Source organism: Exserohilum turcica (assembly GCF_000359705.1).
Source record: "Exserohilum turcica Et28A unplaced genomic scaffold SETTUscaffold_11, whole genome shotgun sequence".
NCBI classification, from domain to species: Eukaryota; Fungi; Ascomycota; class Dothideomycetes; order Pleosporales; family Pleosporaceae; genus Exserohilum; species Exserohilum turcicum.
In genome coordinates this window covers 1,171,625-1,189,529 of record NW_007359926.1, presented here as the reverse complement: position 1 = coordinate 1,189,529, position 17,905 = coordinate 1,171,625, and the positions used below count along the sequence as shown (strand labels likewise).

Genomic DNA, 17,905 nt, shown 5'->3' with positions numbered 1-17,905 from the left:
GTGGGGTAAAAGGGTGAGGCCGCGACACTGACTGCGGAGGTTCAATGCGCTACTTTACTTAGGAGATTTTCCAATTGGTCGGGTTAGCGTGAGATTAGGAATGAATTAGAAGAATGAGTTGACGGACTCGCGCAGATTAAAAGTATACGTGGGGGAGAAGTCATATACGGGTTTCGCTTTTTCTTCGACCTCTGTGTGCTCTTCCTCGTGTCATCGTTAGCACATCTGCGAATATGGCTGTCGTTGTGATTACGGGAGGTAGACTCAAAAAGTCACGGTATCGCGCCTACACTACAGAAAATAAGAACTACCCATCGCTCTTGTCGAAGTAGACCGTGATCTCACTATTCCACCCTGATGTTACTAAGCCCTTAATGCTACAGGTATCTATTTTTCCAAGTCCGACTACGAGTACTCGACCACGCCTCAACAGCGCCTCGACGGAAGACCCAGGCGCGATATCAGCTTCAAAGGCTTTTGTGTTGCCAGTCTTATCAAATCTAGTATTAATGCTAAAGTTTCATACCATTTAGTCTTGTGCTTGAGACTCGAGGGGGGAAAGCGTTAGCGAGGGGCGAGTATATACCGCCTGGTTTGCCTGTCTTTGGAATAGATGCCACGGACGAGATTGGTGCGCGTCTAGGACTTAATGCTGATTTGTCGTTTGATTCTGGCAGTACGACAGTCATGGGGAGGTTGGTCTATCGAGTCCCGAGAGTAATGGGTGTGAAGAATCTAGGAGTTGTAAATGCGAGTGTCGTAGGTGTTTTAATAAGCAGGTTAGTATGCAACGAGCTGCTGATGTAAATTGAATCTCGAAATTTCTTGCGGCGCATCACCAGGCGCCTTTGTCTAGCAAGTTAGCAGCAAACATTTGATATAATGTTGCTTACTGATATGTGAGGACGACCCTTGCTAATCTAGCTTTCAAAGGCATTGTAGCAAAATGCTTCAAAAAAGGTATCTGATTATATTTTTATACGTGTCATTGACTTTGTCCTATCTAAAAGCGCGGTGTTCACAAATACAGTGATGGTTTCATCTTAGTGTTCGGTGTGAGTTTATCGCCTTGTCCTCAAAGCTGTTTGCAAGAAGACTGAAGTATAATACTAGTGATCATATTTCGAATCATGTCAACTATTGAAACTCTAGTCTTCCCCGATTGGACCATATCATTAAAGCTCTCCACTTTGGACACCGATATTGCTAACTACTAAGCTCAAGGCTATCAGACCGAAAAGCTCCAATCAGCACACTACATATGATAAGAGTGTGGACGTGATGGCCAGAAGATGATTACTCTACATGCGACCGTGCAATTTAGGAAGCTTTGGTCATCTACCATTCGCACTTGACAACCCGGTGATGCATAACGTAGCCATGGTCCGCGGGGCAAATTTCAAATTTCTTGACGCGCTTTGTTGCTTCTTCCTCGCATTGAATCTTCTTGTTCTTTCCTGCTGATGCACCCTCTTTGCACCACAAGGCTCCGGCATTGGTTCCATCATTCTTGTAGTCGCATTCCATGCCATGCAGGTTGTTGAGGGTATATGTACCTCCAGGCCAAGGCGGGTTCGTGGCATCTCCAGAGATACCATCAACCTTCTTGATAGCCTCTCGAGACTTTCGACATGCAGAAGATTTTCCAAAGTCGCCCGCGAAGAATAGCCACGATTTCACAACAGAATTTGAGGTGACGAGATCCTGGTAGATGATGGAAAGTGCTTTGGACCGAGGCGGTGGCCCAGAAGGCTGCTTAGGCTCTGCAGAGGGCGGACAATTGAGCTTGGGATTGGATGGACCTGTAAGGCTGGGGTCACATCCTAATGGCCAGTCAAGCGGAACACAGCCCTTATTCTCGTGCCACGGTTCATCCAACTTGAGGTTCTGGTTGAAACAATCGGGATCTGTGCAGTAGACGAATGGGAGAATCTGCTTCTCGGGCCAGCTCATGGCGTTGGAGATGCGACTGCGATAGTCGGTCCACATCATGGCATCGACGTTGCCCTCTGTGTCGCCTTCGCAAGTATAGCTGCCCTCTTTAGTGTGCTTGCTCCAGATGAGCTCCACGTTTAGGACGCCCTGTATGAGACCTCCGTTGATGGGAAACGCGAGCTCCACCTTGCTTGCAACACTACACATCAGGGTTGACCTGGAGTTTGGAAAGTTCGTATAGCGGCAGTTGCTACTCTGAAGCGTCATCAGTTCGTATATCCTCGCGACTATCCGGAACTGACTCGTTGTTAGCATTTAGCTCATCATGGCGATTTCTGCGCACTTACTCCCAAGTCTCGAATCTGCTGGTGATGCGTGATATCAAACCAGGAGAATTTGACTACGAGCTTGAGGCTCGAGTCTGAACCATAATTGAGGCCCCCTTTGTCGTATACTACGTTCGGGATGTCGCAATGCTCGGGACATTCAGGGCGGTCTTTATTGCAGAAGCCTGGGATGGATGGATTGTGGTGAGCAATCCCGCAGTCTTTGAGGGCTCGATACATGCGGTTGAACATGCGCTTCCCACGCAGTGTACCGGTATGAGTAGGTACTCTTCCTAGACGCACATCGACGCGGTAATACCCCTTCAGATTAGGGCCACCCCTCTTCTTGTCAGCAGCCGTGACGACATCGAAGGATGGCGTATCAGCAGCGGTGATATTGGAGAGAGATTCGTCTGCAGCGGCAACTTTGGGATAGTTTTCGGAACGCCAAGTGTCATTTCTGCGAGTGGCTTCGTTGAGTTGGTCGAACCATGCCTTGAGTTCTGGGTCGCCACTAAATATGTCCTCTTCTCGAGTGTCCTCGTCGTCAAGGGAAGTTGCTGTTGATGGGTCGACTTCGGCGCTAGGCTGTGGGATGAGAGAGGATGCTAATATCGGTCAGTGACTGAAATATGCATGCAAATACTTATTGCATACTCAAGTCTGAAGAGGCGGTGCTCTCGACTGATGAATCCGCAAGTACGAGGGCAGTCAGCAGTGCCAGGAGGAGAAAGTAGATGCACTTCATGATGAAGTTTTCTCCGACAGTTGAGTCAGGCAGTCCTGAGCTCAAAACGAGGTTGTGGTGGTGGAAAGAGGCAAAGTCGGGGAGGTGGGGTTTACATATGTAGGTATGGGAGAGGTGAGGCAGAGGTAGGAGAGGCGAGCGATTGGCTATAAATGGGAGTGAAAGCTAAAAGATCAAACAAACACGCGTGAAATAGTGGGGCGCTGTGGTGATGTGAAGGAAGGCGCGATTAGACCAAATGCGGCACCGACAAAATGGGTGAAGGGAGAAGCGTAGTCTACGCACACCAAATGATTGATATCGAATAGGCGTATGTAAGTTGACACTCAAGTTCACACTGGCAGCGCTGGCATACCAAATAAGCAATTATTGCTTGTAATGTGGATGTTCATGTCTTTGCTTATGTAGAAGCACATAGCTTCTCATGGCTCATCGTCACTTGGAAAGGAGTGATGAACAGCAGCCAGGCAGACGAACAGAACGAATAACCAGGAAAACGCGTCCAAGTGCTGACGAAGCTCAGATATGAGGCTGTACGTTACCATATTTATGGAATGTCAAATTGCCGTCCCCCAATGCCGTATGAGCATGCTTGATTGCTATGTCCGACCATCTTACTTATCTCCGGCGGGGAGCTTACTTACTTGCCCTCTTCTCACGTCCCAGACCGAGGTCATCACATCCTCACCACCAGCCACTGATCCACAGCACGCACAATGTTTACTGCCCGTTTTCTTCCTCAATCACTGAACCGAGCAATTAGGCCATCATGGCCTCGCCCTGGAAGTTTTACGATGTCTTCAAGTCGGACATTGCTCACCGCTTCGAATGCGCGTGGTGCATCAGTCGCGACAGGTGTACGTGTTGACCATGCCGAGGAAGTGGAGAACCAGATGGTAGCCGCCATGGGTCGTACCAAAGCAGGCAAAGCACTCAAAATACGAAAATATCCAACTTTTACCAACCTCGAAGATGAGCGCCTATACCGCAAGCAGCACCTCGCTGCCGCCTATCGCATCTTTGCTGCCCGCGGCTTCGACGAGGGAGTTGCGGGCCACATCAGTGTGCGCGACCCTATTCTGACTGACCATTTCTGGCTAAACCCACTCTCCACGCACTTCTCTTTGATACGCGTCTCAGACTTGATTCTAGTGAACGAAGAGGGCGAGGTAGTTGAGGGAGACCAGCCCATCAACGCCGCTGCGTTTGCCATTCACAGCGCAATCCACAAGCGGCGACCAGAGGTACATGCTGCATGCCATGCTCATAGCGTGCATGGTAAAGCATTCAGTGCTTTTGGCAGAGAGCTCGACATGATTACCCAGGACAGTGTACGCTTTTACAAGAGCCACGGAGTCTATAACCAATTCGGTGGCATGGTGTTGATAAATGAAGAAGGCGAGCGAATCGCTGATGCGCTGGGTATGGGCTTATAAATCGTATTGCTAGCACCACTAACATCGGGTAGGCGACGGAAAAGCAGCTATCCTCCAAAACCATGGCATACTTACCGTAGGCAAATCAGTCGACGAGGCAGCTTTTTGGTTTCTCTCGCTCGACAAGACGTGTCAGGCCCAGCTTCTCGTGGGCGCAGCTGCCGCTGGTAGTGGGCATAAACCCAAGATCATACCCGACAGCGAAGCAGCCGAAACATACAAACAAGTAGGAACACCCGAGAAGGGATGGCTGGCCTTCCAGAGCTACTACGATGAAATACTTGCGAAGACTGGAGGTGACTTTCTGAAATGAACGGACCAAGACGGTTGTCCTAGCCATTTGCTAATATGTACTCACTCTTTCTCGGGAAAATCGCTCAATCTTGTTATATAGATCTTAGCACGACAGAAGCGGATACGGACATGTATTCGGAAAAAAGGATAAAAAATCAAAATATTCGCTGAGGGAAGCAGGTAATGCGGAAAGTGATGCAGCCAAGTCAGCCTCTTTCGTGGTCTGACAAGATGCAGGAAGTCCTGACCCAAGGAATGACACATCTCAGTCTTGTAATCAAATACGTCAACAAGTGTGGGTAAGCATGTTCCGTTGGAATAACACGAACAGAAGTCAATGAAGATTTGTGCCATGCCATTGTACTGAGGGCGACTATTGCTATTATTCTATCACCGTATATCAACAAACAACAGATACATTACTCGTCAGCTCTTGTCTGAGCTAATTCTTTTTCCAGATCTTCCCTCTCTTCAATGGTCAACTCGCTCTTTGCTTTACCAATCTTGACCCCCACAAACATGAGGATGAGGCCCGCACCTGCCTGCGCCGTGGCAAGCCAGAAGGCGATTTTGTAGCTGTACCTCTGACCCTTGTGTTCTGTCTGGCTTACTGCCAGGTCAGCAAAGGACAAGAAGAATGCGATACCGAGGAAGAGAATAGAATTCATAAAGGAACCGGCGAGACCCTGGCGTGCCTTTGGTAGCGAGGTTGTGATGAAGATGTTGCTGACGTTATAGGTGATGTCAATTCCGAGGGTAGCGCAGATCATGGCGGGAAATATGTAGGCCCAGTAGTTGAATTTCACCGGGATGATGGCGAACAGGAGAGTGCTGAGGACATATGCCGTCCCACTGACGAGAAGCAATATGCGGCCCGGCAAGAGGTGCAGCACTAGTCCCCCAACAGTTGCCAAGATCAGCCCACCAATGCACATGGGCGTGAACCACGCGGCGGTAAGAAGCGGGCTTGTGCCAACAACCTGTGCAATGTAAAAGCTGGCGTAGAAGATGAAGATTCCAAAGTTTCCATATTGGAAAAAGAGGGCGAGTGTAAGAGGTATCATGCCCTTGACCTTGAATAGGTCGGCCGGGAGGAGAGGCTGCTCGGCCACACGCGCCTCGACGTAGAGGAATGCACCGAGGAAGAGCCACCCCAAGATAAAGGTGACTGGAATATATGGAGTTGCCCACCCATTTGTTGCATGGCTTCCGTCTGTCAGAGCAAAGACGACCAAGATGAGACCTGGAACTACTGTGGCCGTGCCCCACCAATCCATCTTGACCACTTTGCCTTTTTCACTCGCCTGTCCTTGGTCCTCCGCAAAGTTGGGAATGCAGAAATACGATGCCACGGCAACCATGGCGAGGATGATGGCACCGATCCAGAAAAACCAGCCCCAAGTGGTGTACTGCGCAGTAACACCGGCGAAAAAGATTCCCGTGAAGAAACCGACAGGTGCAAACGCGCCGTACAAGCTGAAGACAAGGTTCTTTCTGGGACCAGGACGATAGATGGATCCGAGCAGCATGATGCCCGACGGCAGGAAGGCAGCAGGGCCAAATCCTTGAAGCGCTCGACAGATAATCAGCATGAGGTAGTTTTGAGAGAAGCCTGCAATGACGGCCCAGATGATGAACCAAGCAATGCCAAGGTTGAAGACTCGATAGCCTCCGAACATGTCTGCCAGTCTGCCAAAGGGCAGGAGAAACGCTCCTGTGACGAGAGAAAAGACAGACGCCGGCCATGTTTGCGCGGTCGAGGGAATCTTGAGGTCTCGCGAGAGCTGGGGCAGGAGGATGTTGAAGCCAGAGATCATGTACTCGCTGACGAACATGGAGCCCAGAAGGGCAAAGCAGAAGCCTAGCTCATGGGCAAAAGAGTGGAAGTATGGTGGGCGCTCGCGACCCAGACGCTCAATGTCGGAGGGCGTGTATGAAACTCGACGGGGTGGGCCAGTGATGCCTTCCTCGGCTTTCTCTGGTGTTGCTGCTAGGCCAGATGGTGGTGTGTTATCACTTGAGATAGGGACTTTGGGCCTGGGATTGGTGTGCTCCATGATATGCTTGACTCGTGAAACTTCCTTCCAAGGTATGTGGTTATTTGTGGAAATGGATGGCCCAGTGGCAAAGGGCTGTCTGCATGCAGGACTGTTACTCTGGCTGGAACCTCTCTCCTTTTCTATGGCGGCATCCGGTGTCCGAACATATAGCCAGCAGCATAGCTATGTGTAATAGAATGCATTTTAACAGATGCAAAACTGAAAGGTAGTGTAAAGTGCAGGCCGGTACTCGGTGGCGGCAATGACGTTAGAACAAGAGGCCGTCACGGAGTGGACCTCAGGCGCAGAGAGTGCGTCTTGGCTGCTGTTTGCAGGCTAGCTGCCAAGCGGTGTCTTTGTCAGATGGCATTTGTCGGCGGCCGCGTCGCCCTGCCTTGTTGGCATAAGTTTCTCGCTGCAACTTGTCGACGGCAGCAATAACTATACGCCGCGCCCGCGCCATGCCCAAATCGGTTAGCCCCATCGTCCATCCCAGTGCCAGCGCTCCACCCGCCACAGCGCGCCTCAAGTAGAACATCTCCACCACCCACCGTGCTCTGCGCAGCTCAATACAGTCAACCATCAGCACATCTCGCATGGCTTCCACCCAATGAGCGCAACGCACTTCAACCTGCCGACCAAAGCCTGCCACAACTGCCGCAGGCGCCGCTGGAGATGCGACCGGTCACTACCAAGCTGCCAGAAATGCCTGTCGGCGGGCACGGAATGTCTGGGCTACGGAAAGCTGTTTGTCTGGAACCGCGGCGTCGCCAGTCGGGGGAAGATGATGGGGAAGGGCTATGAAGACAAGATGGTGCCCCATCGTCTTGCCGAGGCGGGGACGACTGAAGCGGCAGCCAAGACTCAGGACATGTCGGCCCTGGTGTGGGACAACCAAGGTCCTTCGCAGCAGCATTACACCTACCAACAAGAACAACCACAGTCGCAGCCACAATCGCTTGACAGCTACGAAACCGTATCCGGCCAGTCGGCAGTAGCCGTCTGCCGTATGCCCGGTCAAGAAGAGGTTCAGAGCTTGCCTCTAGTTTCTGACGTGCACCGAGCACTGACAGACCCACTGGTCAACGACCTCGACCGCAACTCGCGATATTACCTGTACCATTTCGCAACGCAGCTATGCGAGGTCATGGTGCTGTACGACGTGCCCGGCCAGAATCCTATCCGTGATCTCATTCCGGCGACAGCTGCCTACCCGCTGCTCTTGCATATCATTGTCGCCAACTCGGCCTTTCATGTCTTCAACATCACCCGTAACCCCATGGGGCAGTCATCTTACCAGGGTCATCTGAGTCCGACCGTCCAAGCCTACTACCAAGCCGTAAGCCGCTTTGGGGGGCCGCTGAAGTCCTCGTACAGAGATGCCTTGGTGGCAAAACAGCACGCGCTATCGTTGCTCGCAAAGAGCGTGGCTTCGGTGAATGCTGCCAATATTGACCTGATCTTGATGACGATTCTGTTGTTTGTCAATTATGCGCTCGTGGAATCCGGACGCGACAAATGGAAGGTCCACATGGACGGGGCTCTCAAGCTCATTAAACTTCTCGGCGAGCCGCCATTTCTCCAGCGTCCGATGAGTAAACTCAGGCAGACAGTACTCTCGGACTTGCTGGTGTTTTACATTCTCGGGTCGACCTTCAGCTTCACCACACTCCCTGCTCTGATTCCAGACACGATTGAGCTAGATCCGATTCTGCGTTACGCCGAGACGAATAATTACCTCTCGTGTCCTGGACCGCTGCTTCGAATCATGCTCGAGTCTTTTGCGCTGCCCGACACTCAAGCGTCTCCTTCGGATGCTAGCACTCCCATTGACATTGAGAGCCAAGTGGGCGCCTTGCTCCAGCGTGCTCTAGACTTTGACCCGATTGCATGGTCACACGCGTTCGAGCGTGCATCCCCCTTCGAGGACATTCAACAACGCATCCGTATCGCATCGGCACATCGCTCAGCAGTATGCATCTACCTCGCACGCGTACTACCCTCTACGAACCCTCTTCTTGATCCAGCCAGTGGCAGCGCACTCGTCAGTCTCACAGCTCTGGCTGACGATGTCGTCCATCATATCTCCCACCTCGAACCCAGCGATCCGCTGTTCAAGTCGATTTGTTGGCCGCTGTTTTTGGCCGGCGCAGAATCAGAAGACCCTACCCAGCGCGAGTGGATCATGAACACACTCGACAAGCTGTACAGTCTCATGTTCTGGGGTTACCTGCATACATCAAAGCGCGTGCTAGAAGCAATCTGGAAGCTCAAAGACGAAGCTGAGCCAGGTGGAGGCAACTGTTGGGTGGAGGAGCTCAAAGACTTGGGTCACGACATCTTAATCGCTTAAATATCCCAGTCATTGTGCTGTCAGAAGACGAGAATCTGCTGGTGTTGACTGCCGAGGTTGCAGCGGGGCGTCTATATGTTGCGATCAAAGGACTTGGGTGACAGCGAAGAGCGGTCCTCGTGCCAGTGCCTTATGTAACCTCCAGGACGAAACATACCAGAGCCCACACCACCATACCTACCCCAGAACCTACCGCATGCGGAGAACCGCAACCCCATTGTTCAGGGGGACGCTGCCGGCGCCGGTCGATCTCGAAAGTCAAAATGCGCTTTGCCGATTCGGGCCAGTGCTGAGCTAGCGGATCGCCCCGAGGATCCCTATACGATGCGTAGCGGGGTAGATATAACGAAGGCCCTCAGGCTCACCGCAACGTCGCGTGCCACACCTGAATATAGGTTTTGGTGTTGCATGTGCCATCTGATAGACAGACCAGGGAAGTTCCTGGCGCCCTACTTAGGTCGCAGCGCATTCGTTGAAAGCGTTGGCCCACTTAGCAATTTTAAAACACCATTTCCAACATGTCCGCCTTACTCGTTGCTACAGCGCTACTTCTTCCAAACGCCCTCGCCCATCCTGCATCCTCGCACACCAAATGGCCATCTCCCAAACAACTGCAACCCTCCGCGAACGCCGTATCACCAAGACGACACTATCTTGGCTCGAACTTTCAAGTGCCTGTCAGTGTGTCTGAAAGGTAAGTTTGGATTTTTTTTTCCTTTTAACCTTTGGCGATCTTCTTTCAAACGACTGTGGAGGCTTGCTACATGCTCTGCCTGAGCGCTATTTTGGTGCCTGCAAAGGGGCCCCGGCAACCAACAGACGATTCAATAGTTGTCGCATTGCCGTCGTGCAACCACAATAACCCCTTTTGAGGCAATTCTTCTTGTATGCTTTTACAAACTTGGCGCCTTCTTTTTTCTCAATAAAGTTACAATGCACTATCAACACAACCTTTGGCCAGCTTTTTTAGCCACCAGACTTTACTCCTTCTCCCACTATGTTTCCAATATTTTGCTTGTCTTCTTTGTTTTTTACGTTTATTGCTACTTCTAACGCCGCAGAAAGCGACCAGAATGATAGTAGCGACCCAGTGGCGCGCGCTAAGCTCGCTATCCCAGGCCTACAGACATGGTACAACGACACCACTGGGCTCTGGGAGTCCACAGGATGGTGGAATGGGGCCAACATTGTCACTATCTTTGGCGACTACGCAAAAGCATTTCCTTCGGATGCCACGCAACAAGAAATGTCGAGGTCCATATTCTCCATTGCCTTTAAAGATGCGCCAGTAAAGAATCCTACGCCCGGTGCCGAAAAACTACAAACAAGCACCGCGAACACTCAAAATACCGGATCTGAACAAGGTTTTATCGGAAACACGGCATCTGCAGGTGTGCCACCCATAGGGGACCGTTATTTCAAGTACCTGGATCCGAACACCTTTGAGCCCCATAGTGTGCTCCCACCATCATGGAACAAGGAGAGCACGAACGTCGCCCGGGCAAATACTAAACGCGCTACTGGAAACGCAAATGACTGGCTTGATGGTTTTTATGACGACGACCTCTGGTGGGCGCTGGCCTGGATCAACGCATATGATGTTACGCAGCAAACCGAGTATCTCAATCTTGCCGAGGGCATCTTTCTTGCGGTAGCGAAGACTTGGGGTACAAACTGTTCGAACGGCGGCATATACTGGAGCATTCAGAAAGACTATGTCAACGCCATTGCCAACGAGCTCTTTTTCAGCACAGCAGCACACCTAGCCAACCGTGCTAGTTCGAAACAGCAGTACGTGGACTGGGCCAACAAGAGCCTCAACTGGTTTCTCGCAAGCGGCATGCTGAACAGCAATGGAAACATCAACGATGGCTTGACCAACAAGTGCGAGAACAACGGCCAGACCGTCTGGTCCTACAACCAAGGTGTGATCCTCGGTGGCCTCGTCGAACTCGGGCGCGCCGACCCGGCCTCCAACACCAATCACATTACGCAGGCAAACATGATTGCCAAGGCTGCTATTACCAAGCTTGCTGACTCCAACGGTGTTATCCACGATGCCTGCGAGCCAAACTGTGGTGCCGATGGCGCGCAGTTCAAAGGCATCTTTATGCGTAATCTTGCGCAGCTCAATGCCGTCGCTCCAGATCCAGCTTACGTGAAAGCTTTTAGCACCAACGCTCAGTCTGTCTGGGCAAATGACAGAAAGGTACAAGGGGGCTCGTCGTTTTTCAGTGTTCACTGGGCCGGACCATTTGTGGATCCTGTCAATGCTGCAATGCAGAGTAGTGCTATGGAGGCACTTCTTGGTGCAGCTGTTACGAAGTAATTCAACCGAACGAATGTTTATTTCTCTTTCCGTTCTCAACGAGAGCCGTGACGGTGAAAACCTGATTTAACAATGAAGAAATTGTATTTAATTATTTAGACGGGCGAATCCACGAGTCGATAAGCCGACGTCAAGTCCCTTTTCCAGAAGCTGGAACTGAATCGATGCATCCATTCATGTCCCAGCTTTCCATCTAACTACTTACACTACTACTACTACTACTACTACTACTACTACTACTACTACTACTACTACTACTACTGCTGCTGCTGCTGCTGCTGCTGCAAATCCTCAACCACAAACGATTTCGCGCCGTTCAAAAAGTCAAACTTGCCCACGTCCACGCCCTTCATCCTCAGGATATCATACGCAGTCACAAGGTGGAACCTAGCATCTCATCAGTAAACAAAGCCAAAAATGCAAGAAGAAGAAGAAGAAGAAGAAGAAAAAAAAACAAGAACAGGGTATTCCATCATGGCAAATACTCACCACATATTCGGATGCGCAAACCTAACCACATACTCGAGCGCCGGCGACCGTATCTGCTTGCCCATAGCCGCCAACTTAAGCACCACCTCGTTCCCCTCGGTGCCCTCGAAATCCTGCACGGAAAAGCCCTCGAGGTACTTGATTGTCTTTTCAATCCGCGCAAGCAGCTCTTCAAACGTCTTCTCCTCATCCGGCAGCGTCATGTCCTGGAGCGCGGGGTTGATGCGCGGCGGCACAAACTTGATTGCGTCGGTGGCGCGGTAGATTTGGAAGCGAAAGTCCTTCATGTCCGGGTGCAGGGAGGCGGCCAAGTAGGTTTCTGGGTCGATGTTGTTGGCGAGGGCGTGCTGGTGGCCTTTGGAGATGAAGGCGTGGGCGTTTTTCAGCGCCGAGATGGCGGGCGCGATGGCGATGGCGTGGAAGGTTAGAGACATGCTTGCTTGGGGGGGGGGGGGGGCTTTGGGGGAATCGAAGATGTGGTGGTATTTGAGGAAGGGGGGGGGGGGGGGGGGTTGAGAAGCTGGAGTGTCACTGTCAAGAAGAGAAGGCTTTTTGGAGTCGTTGCTGCGGTGGAGATATAATCATGGGTAGATACAGTTTTTATATACCTGTCAGTTTCTCTCTCTCTCTTCATCTCCCCATATCTGCCCACTGCCAGCCACAACGACAGCACAACACGTCGCAACAGTCACATCTGCAGCATGCTAACTCGATGCGGGAATGTGTGGGAATCGCATAGTTCCACAGCTGGTGCCTGGATTACCAAGCTGGTGCGCCTGACAATGTAGTTTGACATGGCCGGCCCAATCACAGCCCAAGGCGACGTGCCGAAAGGTGTGGACGTCTGTACGCGAAGATGCGACGACGCCTATTCTGTGCGGACATTACCAATGTCTCTGGTTTTGTTTTTGTTTTTGTTTTTTTTGGTTTCTTAATTCTGTGAAGCTTTTGGCGGTGTAGCCAGCAGTAGCTGCATAGCGCGTTTTTTTGCTGAAAAATCAAAAGATTGTTCCGTGCGGTTTGGTCCTGGGTGTAAGTATCTGCTGAGGTCTCTGGGAGGCATATGTATGTATATGGTGATGCACGCGCGGCTCCACCCATCTCCCAGCTTGCATGCGACTGGGAATCGGGAGATTGAGCAAACACATGTTGCGCGGGGGCATTGTTTCAATCCTGTTGTAGGTTTTACAACGACCAAACATGCTAGTAGTTAGAAGCTTCTGGACAAGCCAGGCCAGCTTTTATTATCCATGTCGTACTATCGACATGGAAATATTTCCCAATGGAGATTGGCTCCGATATACGAGGGATTCAATAGGCGAGAAAATAATAATAATAATAACAATAATAATGATAATAATAAGGTTGTATAGAGATACAGGCCATGCATTTGTCAGCGAGCTCAACCTGCGATGACTAAAGAGCGGCTATTTAATCGAAGCCTGGCAATGCGATAACAAGGATGGGGGGTGGGGGCACTAAAGTAAGGCAGTAAATATGCATATTGATATTAGCTGCATAGCCGACATATCTGGGGCATGCGTTAGCGGATAGCACTGCGTACCGTAGCACTTTAGTTGTTGCAATGAGTATCTGAAAGTTAGTAATTTGTAGCTTGGACTTTTGTCTGTTTCGTCTGCAAGGGTGCTGCTGGGTAGCTTTTCATGGGTCTGCGGGCGTGTGGCAAAGGTGAGGTGGATATATGCAAGGGGTATTCAGTAAAAGTGAAAAACAAAAAAGAAAAAGATGGATAAGATTAGAATTCATTAGTCGAATTCAACAAGACGGATGTTCGTGGAGACATGGATGTACATTTGTTGGACATGAACTGTTCATTATTTACGTCAAGGGTTCTATAACATACAGCGGAGAGTCGACCAATCTACGCCTTCTGCCTCCTGCTCTCAACAAAGTCGACATAGTCGAAGAAACTCTTCTTGTATCTGCGTACCATGGTTGTGCGATTAACCGTCTGAATGCCAAAGTGCTGGTCGTAGTCGCCGAATTCCCAGTTGTCGGCCCAAGACCATGCAAAAGCACCGATGAACTTGACGCCGTCTTCCCAGATGGCCTTGAGCCCTTCGTTGAGATAGGTTTGGTAGTACCAGCTTCGGGGGCTGTCAAACTCCTGGTCTGCTTGCGTTTTCTGCGCTTCGGCAAACACAGGGAATCCGAATTCAGTCACAGCGACGGGCGTGCGCCATGTGTTCCAGAGGTAGTTGAGGTAGGTGCGGAAGTAGCTGGGCGTGAGGTAGACGTACGACTGACTCCGGTATCCAAAGTTCCAGCCGGTAGTCGTGGTCTGACTCTGGGTGACGCAATACGGGCGTAGTGGGTGAGAGATGTTGGCAGCGCAATCCGCAATAGTGTCGTTGGGTGGTGGGCTCACAATGGTGGCGGTATAGGGCTGGATAGAGAAGAAGTCGGCGGTGCCATTGATGTATCGCAGATCTTCCTCAGTCAACGGTACGTAATCGGCTATACTGCTTTTAAAGGCTTCTGGGTAGTCTTTTCCGAGGAAAATTGGGTTGGCAAAGGTGCCCAGTTGGAATTCGTTGAAGTGATTGGCAGCGTCGACATCAGCGGGGTCTTTTGGATTGCGTGGAACACCAAAGTTGTCGTTGAGGGTGATTGACATTTTGCCCTTTCCGCCGATTTCCTCCTTGTAGAAGTGGTAGAGTCTTGCGTGGGATTTGATGACGGAGTCAGCCGACTTTCCATTTTTGAGGCCAAGGAGAGGCTCGTTGTAAGACCACCAGATGGGCACGCGGTCGGCAAAGTGCGTCATGACAATCTTTCCGTAGTTCACAAAGGCATCTTCCCAGGTAACATTCTTGTAGCTACATTGGAAGCACGAGTTCAGGTAACCAATACCACCTGTACCCGGAGTAATGAAAATGTCGCTGATGTTGGAAAAGAATTGCAAAGGGCTGTCGTTGTGGTACAGGACAATGGCGGGAAGCATTCCCTTGTCCAGAACGAAGTTGATGAGCTCGTCGTAATGCGCGAGACCTTGAGCGTTGACTGGTGTACCGGGGAGTACAAAAGGAAGGATGCGTGTCCATGGGATGGAGAATCGGTAGTACTTTACGCCCATGGCCGCAATACGCTCGATATCTTGCTTGTAGAGATAGTAGTTTTCGATGGCCTGCCAGTTGTTGGCCGGGCCAGGTCTAACTATGCTACCGACGTCATTGTGAGCTGGCGTTCGCCCTTCATCGGCAATGGCGCCTTCAATTTGGACGGCTGATGCGGCGACCCCGAGCATAAAGTCGGCCGGGAAATCGTAGCATTGCTGAGGAAGCAGCGGCTCGGGAGGAGGGAGGAGAAGCTCGCTGGTGGGGATGGGGGTTGGGGCGACGGTGGTAGAGTAGATGCCTCGGGTGAAGTTGACCCAGGGAACGGTGTTCCAAAGAGCCGACCAAGACGCATTTCCATATGGATTGGCGGAGTCGGTGGGAGCTGCAGTGACCGTGGCATTGGATGCAGGATACCAGTTACCCCATTGCGTTGTTGTCAGATCAGGCACTAAGCTGCTAAGCGATGGATAGGGTGGCGCATAAGTAGTCGTGGTCGTGGGTGCGGGGATCGAGGTTGCTGTACGGACGGTTTCGGTCTGGGTGAAGCTGAATTCCCGAAAGGTATAGGTAGGAAGCGCAGTTGCATAGGTATTGTTGGCAGGGCATTGTGGGCGTGCGACGGGTCCTTGAGCGGGGATGTAGACTTGCTGGGCAAGAGCTACAGAGCCACAGGCCAGAAGAGCGTGACGTCTCATGATGGCGACAAAAGGCAGCTTTGTACACTTCAATGGCATTACACGCGCTTCTTATATACCTCACCGCCGGCTATGAGGCGTGCCATTCGGGCAGCGGGGATGTGGTGAGTACGAGCCCTGGCCGTCGTCATTGCACATATCTAGTGTCGGGCTACCATGCAACAAGAGGAAATATGCCATAACACGGACAGACCGGATGAGGTATCTTGCCTCTTGAGTGGGTGGGTGATTGAGAAAAAAGACCAATGAGCACGGCCAGAACACAGGAACAGACCGAATGAGGTATCCTTCCTCTTCAGTCATTGGGTGATTGACAAAAAAAATCAATCACGGACGAGCACGGTCGGGTTGATAGTCGGTTGAGCAATGCGGGACCTCCAGCGGGGTAAGCACGACGAACCTGGCAAGAAGCCGTCCACAGCTAGCTTTTCGCTGTTGCTTTAGTCCGGTAACGCGATGTTGCATTTCACCCCGTGCCGAGGTTTTCCCCGCGTCTAATCGGTGCTAGCGCATTCGGGCATCTCGCTAAGTGCGTCCCCAGCCTGCATGACCCAATCGAGAAAGCTTTCCGCAGGCAGGCGTCTTTGGTTGCCAGATGTTCATTCCAGTCTGTGCCGGTGGGTGACTCTGGTCAACGACGACTTGTCGGTGTATACCGAGTCACTGGGGCATTTGAAAAGCTGCTTGTTGGTGCTAGAGTGCGCGAGCACTGCAGCCAAGCTTAGTGCATGAATCCGTGTATGCGTCGGCGAATGCACGCGAGGGTCAGGAGCTCTGTGTAAACAAGTTGGAAATGCGATCGGACCGGCTGGCTGTGTTATACAGTAGATAGCGGCCCCGGATGGACGAGGTGAGGCGATCTAGTACCAAGGCCACTGTGCCCAATTGTATTAGCGTGCTATCGCTCCGTGTACATATATCCTCAGACGGGACGAGCAGCCAGTCGATCGCAATCTCACCCCGCAAGTTCAGCATGGAGCGGTTTGCATAACACGGGGGGCCCGCATTGTGTTGATGATGGGGAGGAAGATGACTCGAGGAATGGCTATATCGGCGACATGGTAGGTTGGAGCAGCAAGATTTATGCCGCCAGAGGCAATGCAGATTGTTTGCATTGGCAGCGAGCGAGGAGAGCAGGGAGCTCGAGGCAGACCCAGAGTCGAGCTCGACGTCGCAGTCAGCATGGAAGTCTGTCGAGGGCGTCGACGCTAGGGCCCAAAATAGGGCGGCAGGGAACCGCGCTACCTGACTAGCCCGAGATGCACCACGGTGACTATCGGACGCCGTGGCCACGGAGCGAGGCTAGCAGAAGCTGGCGTTGGCCCCGTGTTGATAGGGTTCAGGAGAAGGCGAGGGCATTGGGCGGATGGCCGAGTGAAAGGATGAGGACATTACGTACAGTGGTGCTACACCGCCGGGAACGACGTGGATGCGGCCAGTCGGGCCGTCCAACTAGGAGGGAGAGAGGCAGCGGAGGGCCATGGCGGCGGGTGGAGAAGAGGTGCACAAGTGCAGGCAGCGTCGGGGGGCGGAACAAAGGGCCAAGAAGGAAGAACAGACGGAGAGGGAGTGGTGAAACCGGGGCTTTGAGGCGTGGCGACGGAGCTGGAGCTGCGCATGTAGACGATTGAGTGTGTGTGTGCGTGTGCCAGATGGTCGGCATAGCAGCTCATGCAAGCAATCTATCGACCACAATGCGACCAGATTGGCCGGGCCACGGGCAGCGGGCAGCATGGGCGCGGCGGCGAGGCGTGATTGGCCCGTCGGCGCAGGCAGACGTTGGGCTAGTCAGCATGCAGGCACACGCTCAGGGTCCGTCTGGGCTGGGGGGGGGGCCGGCATCGTGGCGGCCTGCACACACGAGGGCGGTGACGTGAAGGATGAGCAATGACATGCCATTAGTAGCTGTGTACATTAACCCGTCTATGGCATGCCGCTGGCTGCCGTGTGTGTGTGTGTGTGTGTGCAGGCCGCGACACGGGCGACAGAGGGCGCTCGGCTGGACCTGACACGGCGACAGAAACAGCAGCAGCGACAGACAGGCGCAGGCAGGCACCGGCACAGAAACGGCAGCAGCGACGCGAGTGCAAGCACAGGCGGTCGCGCCTGCCCCAGATTCGCTGGCGGCGGCCCTGGCGGCAGGTACCAACGCCCAGCCGGGCCCTCCGCCCCAGGGCGCCG

The 17,905-nt window shown here is 52.2% G+C and overlaps 7 protein-coding genes across 7 annotated transcripts; 3 read left to right on the top strand and 4 right to left on the bottom strand.

Annotated features, from left to right (window-relative positions):
- Positions 1-1,770: 1,770 nt before the first annotated feature.
- Positions 1,771-2,594, bottom strand: SETTUDRAFT_72503 (uncharacterized protein; the record flags this gene model as incomplete). The annotated part of the gene is made up of 2 exons (XM_008023754.1): positions 1,771-2,232; positions 2,283-2,594. Coding segments are annotated over 2 exons (774 nt in total), but the record flags the coding sequence as incomplete, so codon positions are not given.
- A 1,176-nt stretch (positions 2,595-3,770) lies between these two features.
- Positions 3,771-4,907, top strand: SETTUDRAFT_45573 (uncharacterized protein). Its single transcript, XM_008023739.1, has 2 exons — positions 3,771-4,431; positions 4,478-4,907. The coding sequence occupies exons 1-2, from the start codon at positions 3,804-3,806 to the stop codon at positions 4,756-4,758; spliced, it is 909 nt and encodes a 302-aa protein (XP_008021930.1). The 5' UTR covers positions 3,771-3,803; the 3' UTR covers positions 4,759-4,907.
- Positions 4,908-5,088: 181 nt separating this feature from the next.
- Positions 5,089-6,796, bottom strand: SETTUDRAFT_175415 (uncharacterized protein; the record flags this gene model as incomplete). The annotated part of the gene is made up of 2 exons (XM_008024022.1): positions 5,089-6,717; positions 6,757-6,796. 2 exons carry the CDS (start codon positions 6,794-6,796, stop codon positions 5,159-5,161), a joined length of 1,599 nt encoding a protein of 532 aa, XP_008022213.1. The 3' UTR covers positions 5,089-5,158.
- A 793-nt stretch (positions 6,797-7,589) lies between these two features.
- Positions 7,590-9,131, top strand: SETTUDRAFT_103676 (uncharacterized protein; the record flags this gene model as incomplete). Its single annotated transcript, XM_008024021.1, has 1 exon — positions 7,590-9,131. The coding sequence occupies one exon, from the start codon at positions 7,590-7,592 to the stop codon at positions 9,129-9,131; it is 1,542 nt and encodes a 513-aa protein (XP_008022212.1).
- Positions 9,132-9,649: 518 nt separating this feature from the next.
- SETTUDRAFT_45570 (glycoside hydrolase family 76 protein) lies at positions 9,650-11,484 on the top strand (the record flags this gene model as incomplete). Its single annotated transcript, XM_008023738.1, has 2 exons — positions 9,650-9,825; positions 10,197-11,484. 2 exons carry the CDS (start codon positions 9,650-9,652, stop codon positions 11,458-11,460), a joined length of 1,440 nt encoding a protein of 479 aa, XP_008021929.1. The 3' UTR covers positions 11,461-11,484.
- Positions 11,485-11,534: 50 nt separating this feature from the next.
- Positions 11,535-12,386, bottom strand: SETTUDRAFT_146100 (uncharacterized protein; the record flags this gene model as incomplete). The annotated part of the gene is made up of 2 exons (XM_008024020.1): positions 11,535-11,847; positions 11,950-12,386. 2 exons carry the CDS (start codon positions 12,381-12,383, stop codon positions 11,718-11,720), a joined length of 564 nt encoding a protein of 187 aa, XP_008022211.1. The 3' UTR covers positions 11,535-11,717.
- Positions 12,387-13,831: 1,445 nt separating this feature from the next.
- SETTUDRAFT_102598 (glycoside hydrolase family 1 protein) lies at positions 13,832-15,724 on the bottom strand (the record flags this gene model as incomplete). The annotated part of the gene is made up of 2 exons (XM_008024019.1): positions 13,832-14,257; positions 14,339-15,724. 2 exons carry the CDS (start codon positions 15,722-15,724, stop codon positions 13,832-13,834), a joined length of 1,812 nt encoding a protein of 603 aa, XP_008022210.1.
- Positions 15,725-17,905: the final 2,181 nt, after the last annotated feature.

Excerpts from the sequence above, each read along its gene's own strand:
- SETTUDRAFT_45573 (XM_008023739.1), top strand. The coding sequence starts at position 3,804 with ATGTCTTCAAGTCGGACATTGCTCACCGCTTCGAATGCGCGTGGTGCA. Across the intron at positions 4,432-4,477 it reads GCGAATCGCTGATGCGCTGG|GCGACGGAAAAGCAGCTATC; the intron begins GTATGGGCTTAT and ends AACATCGGGTAG.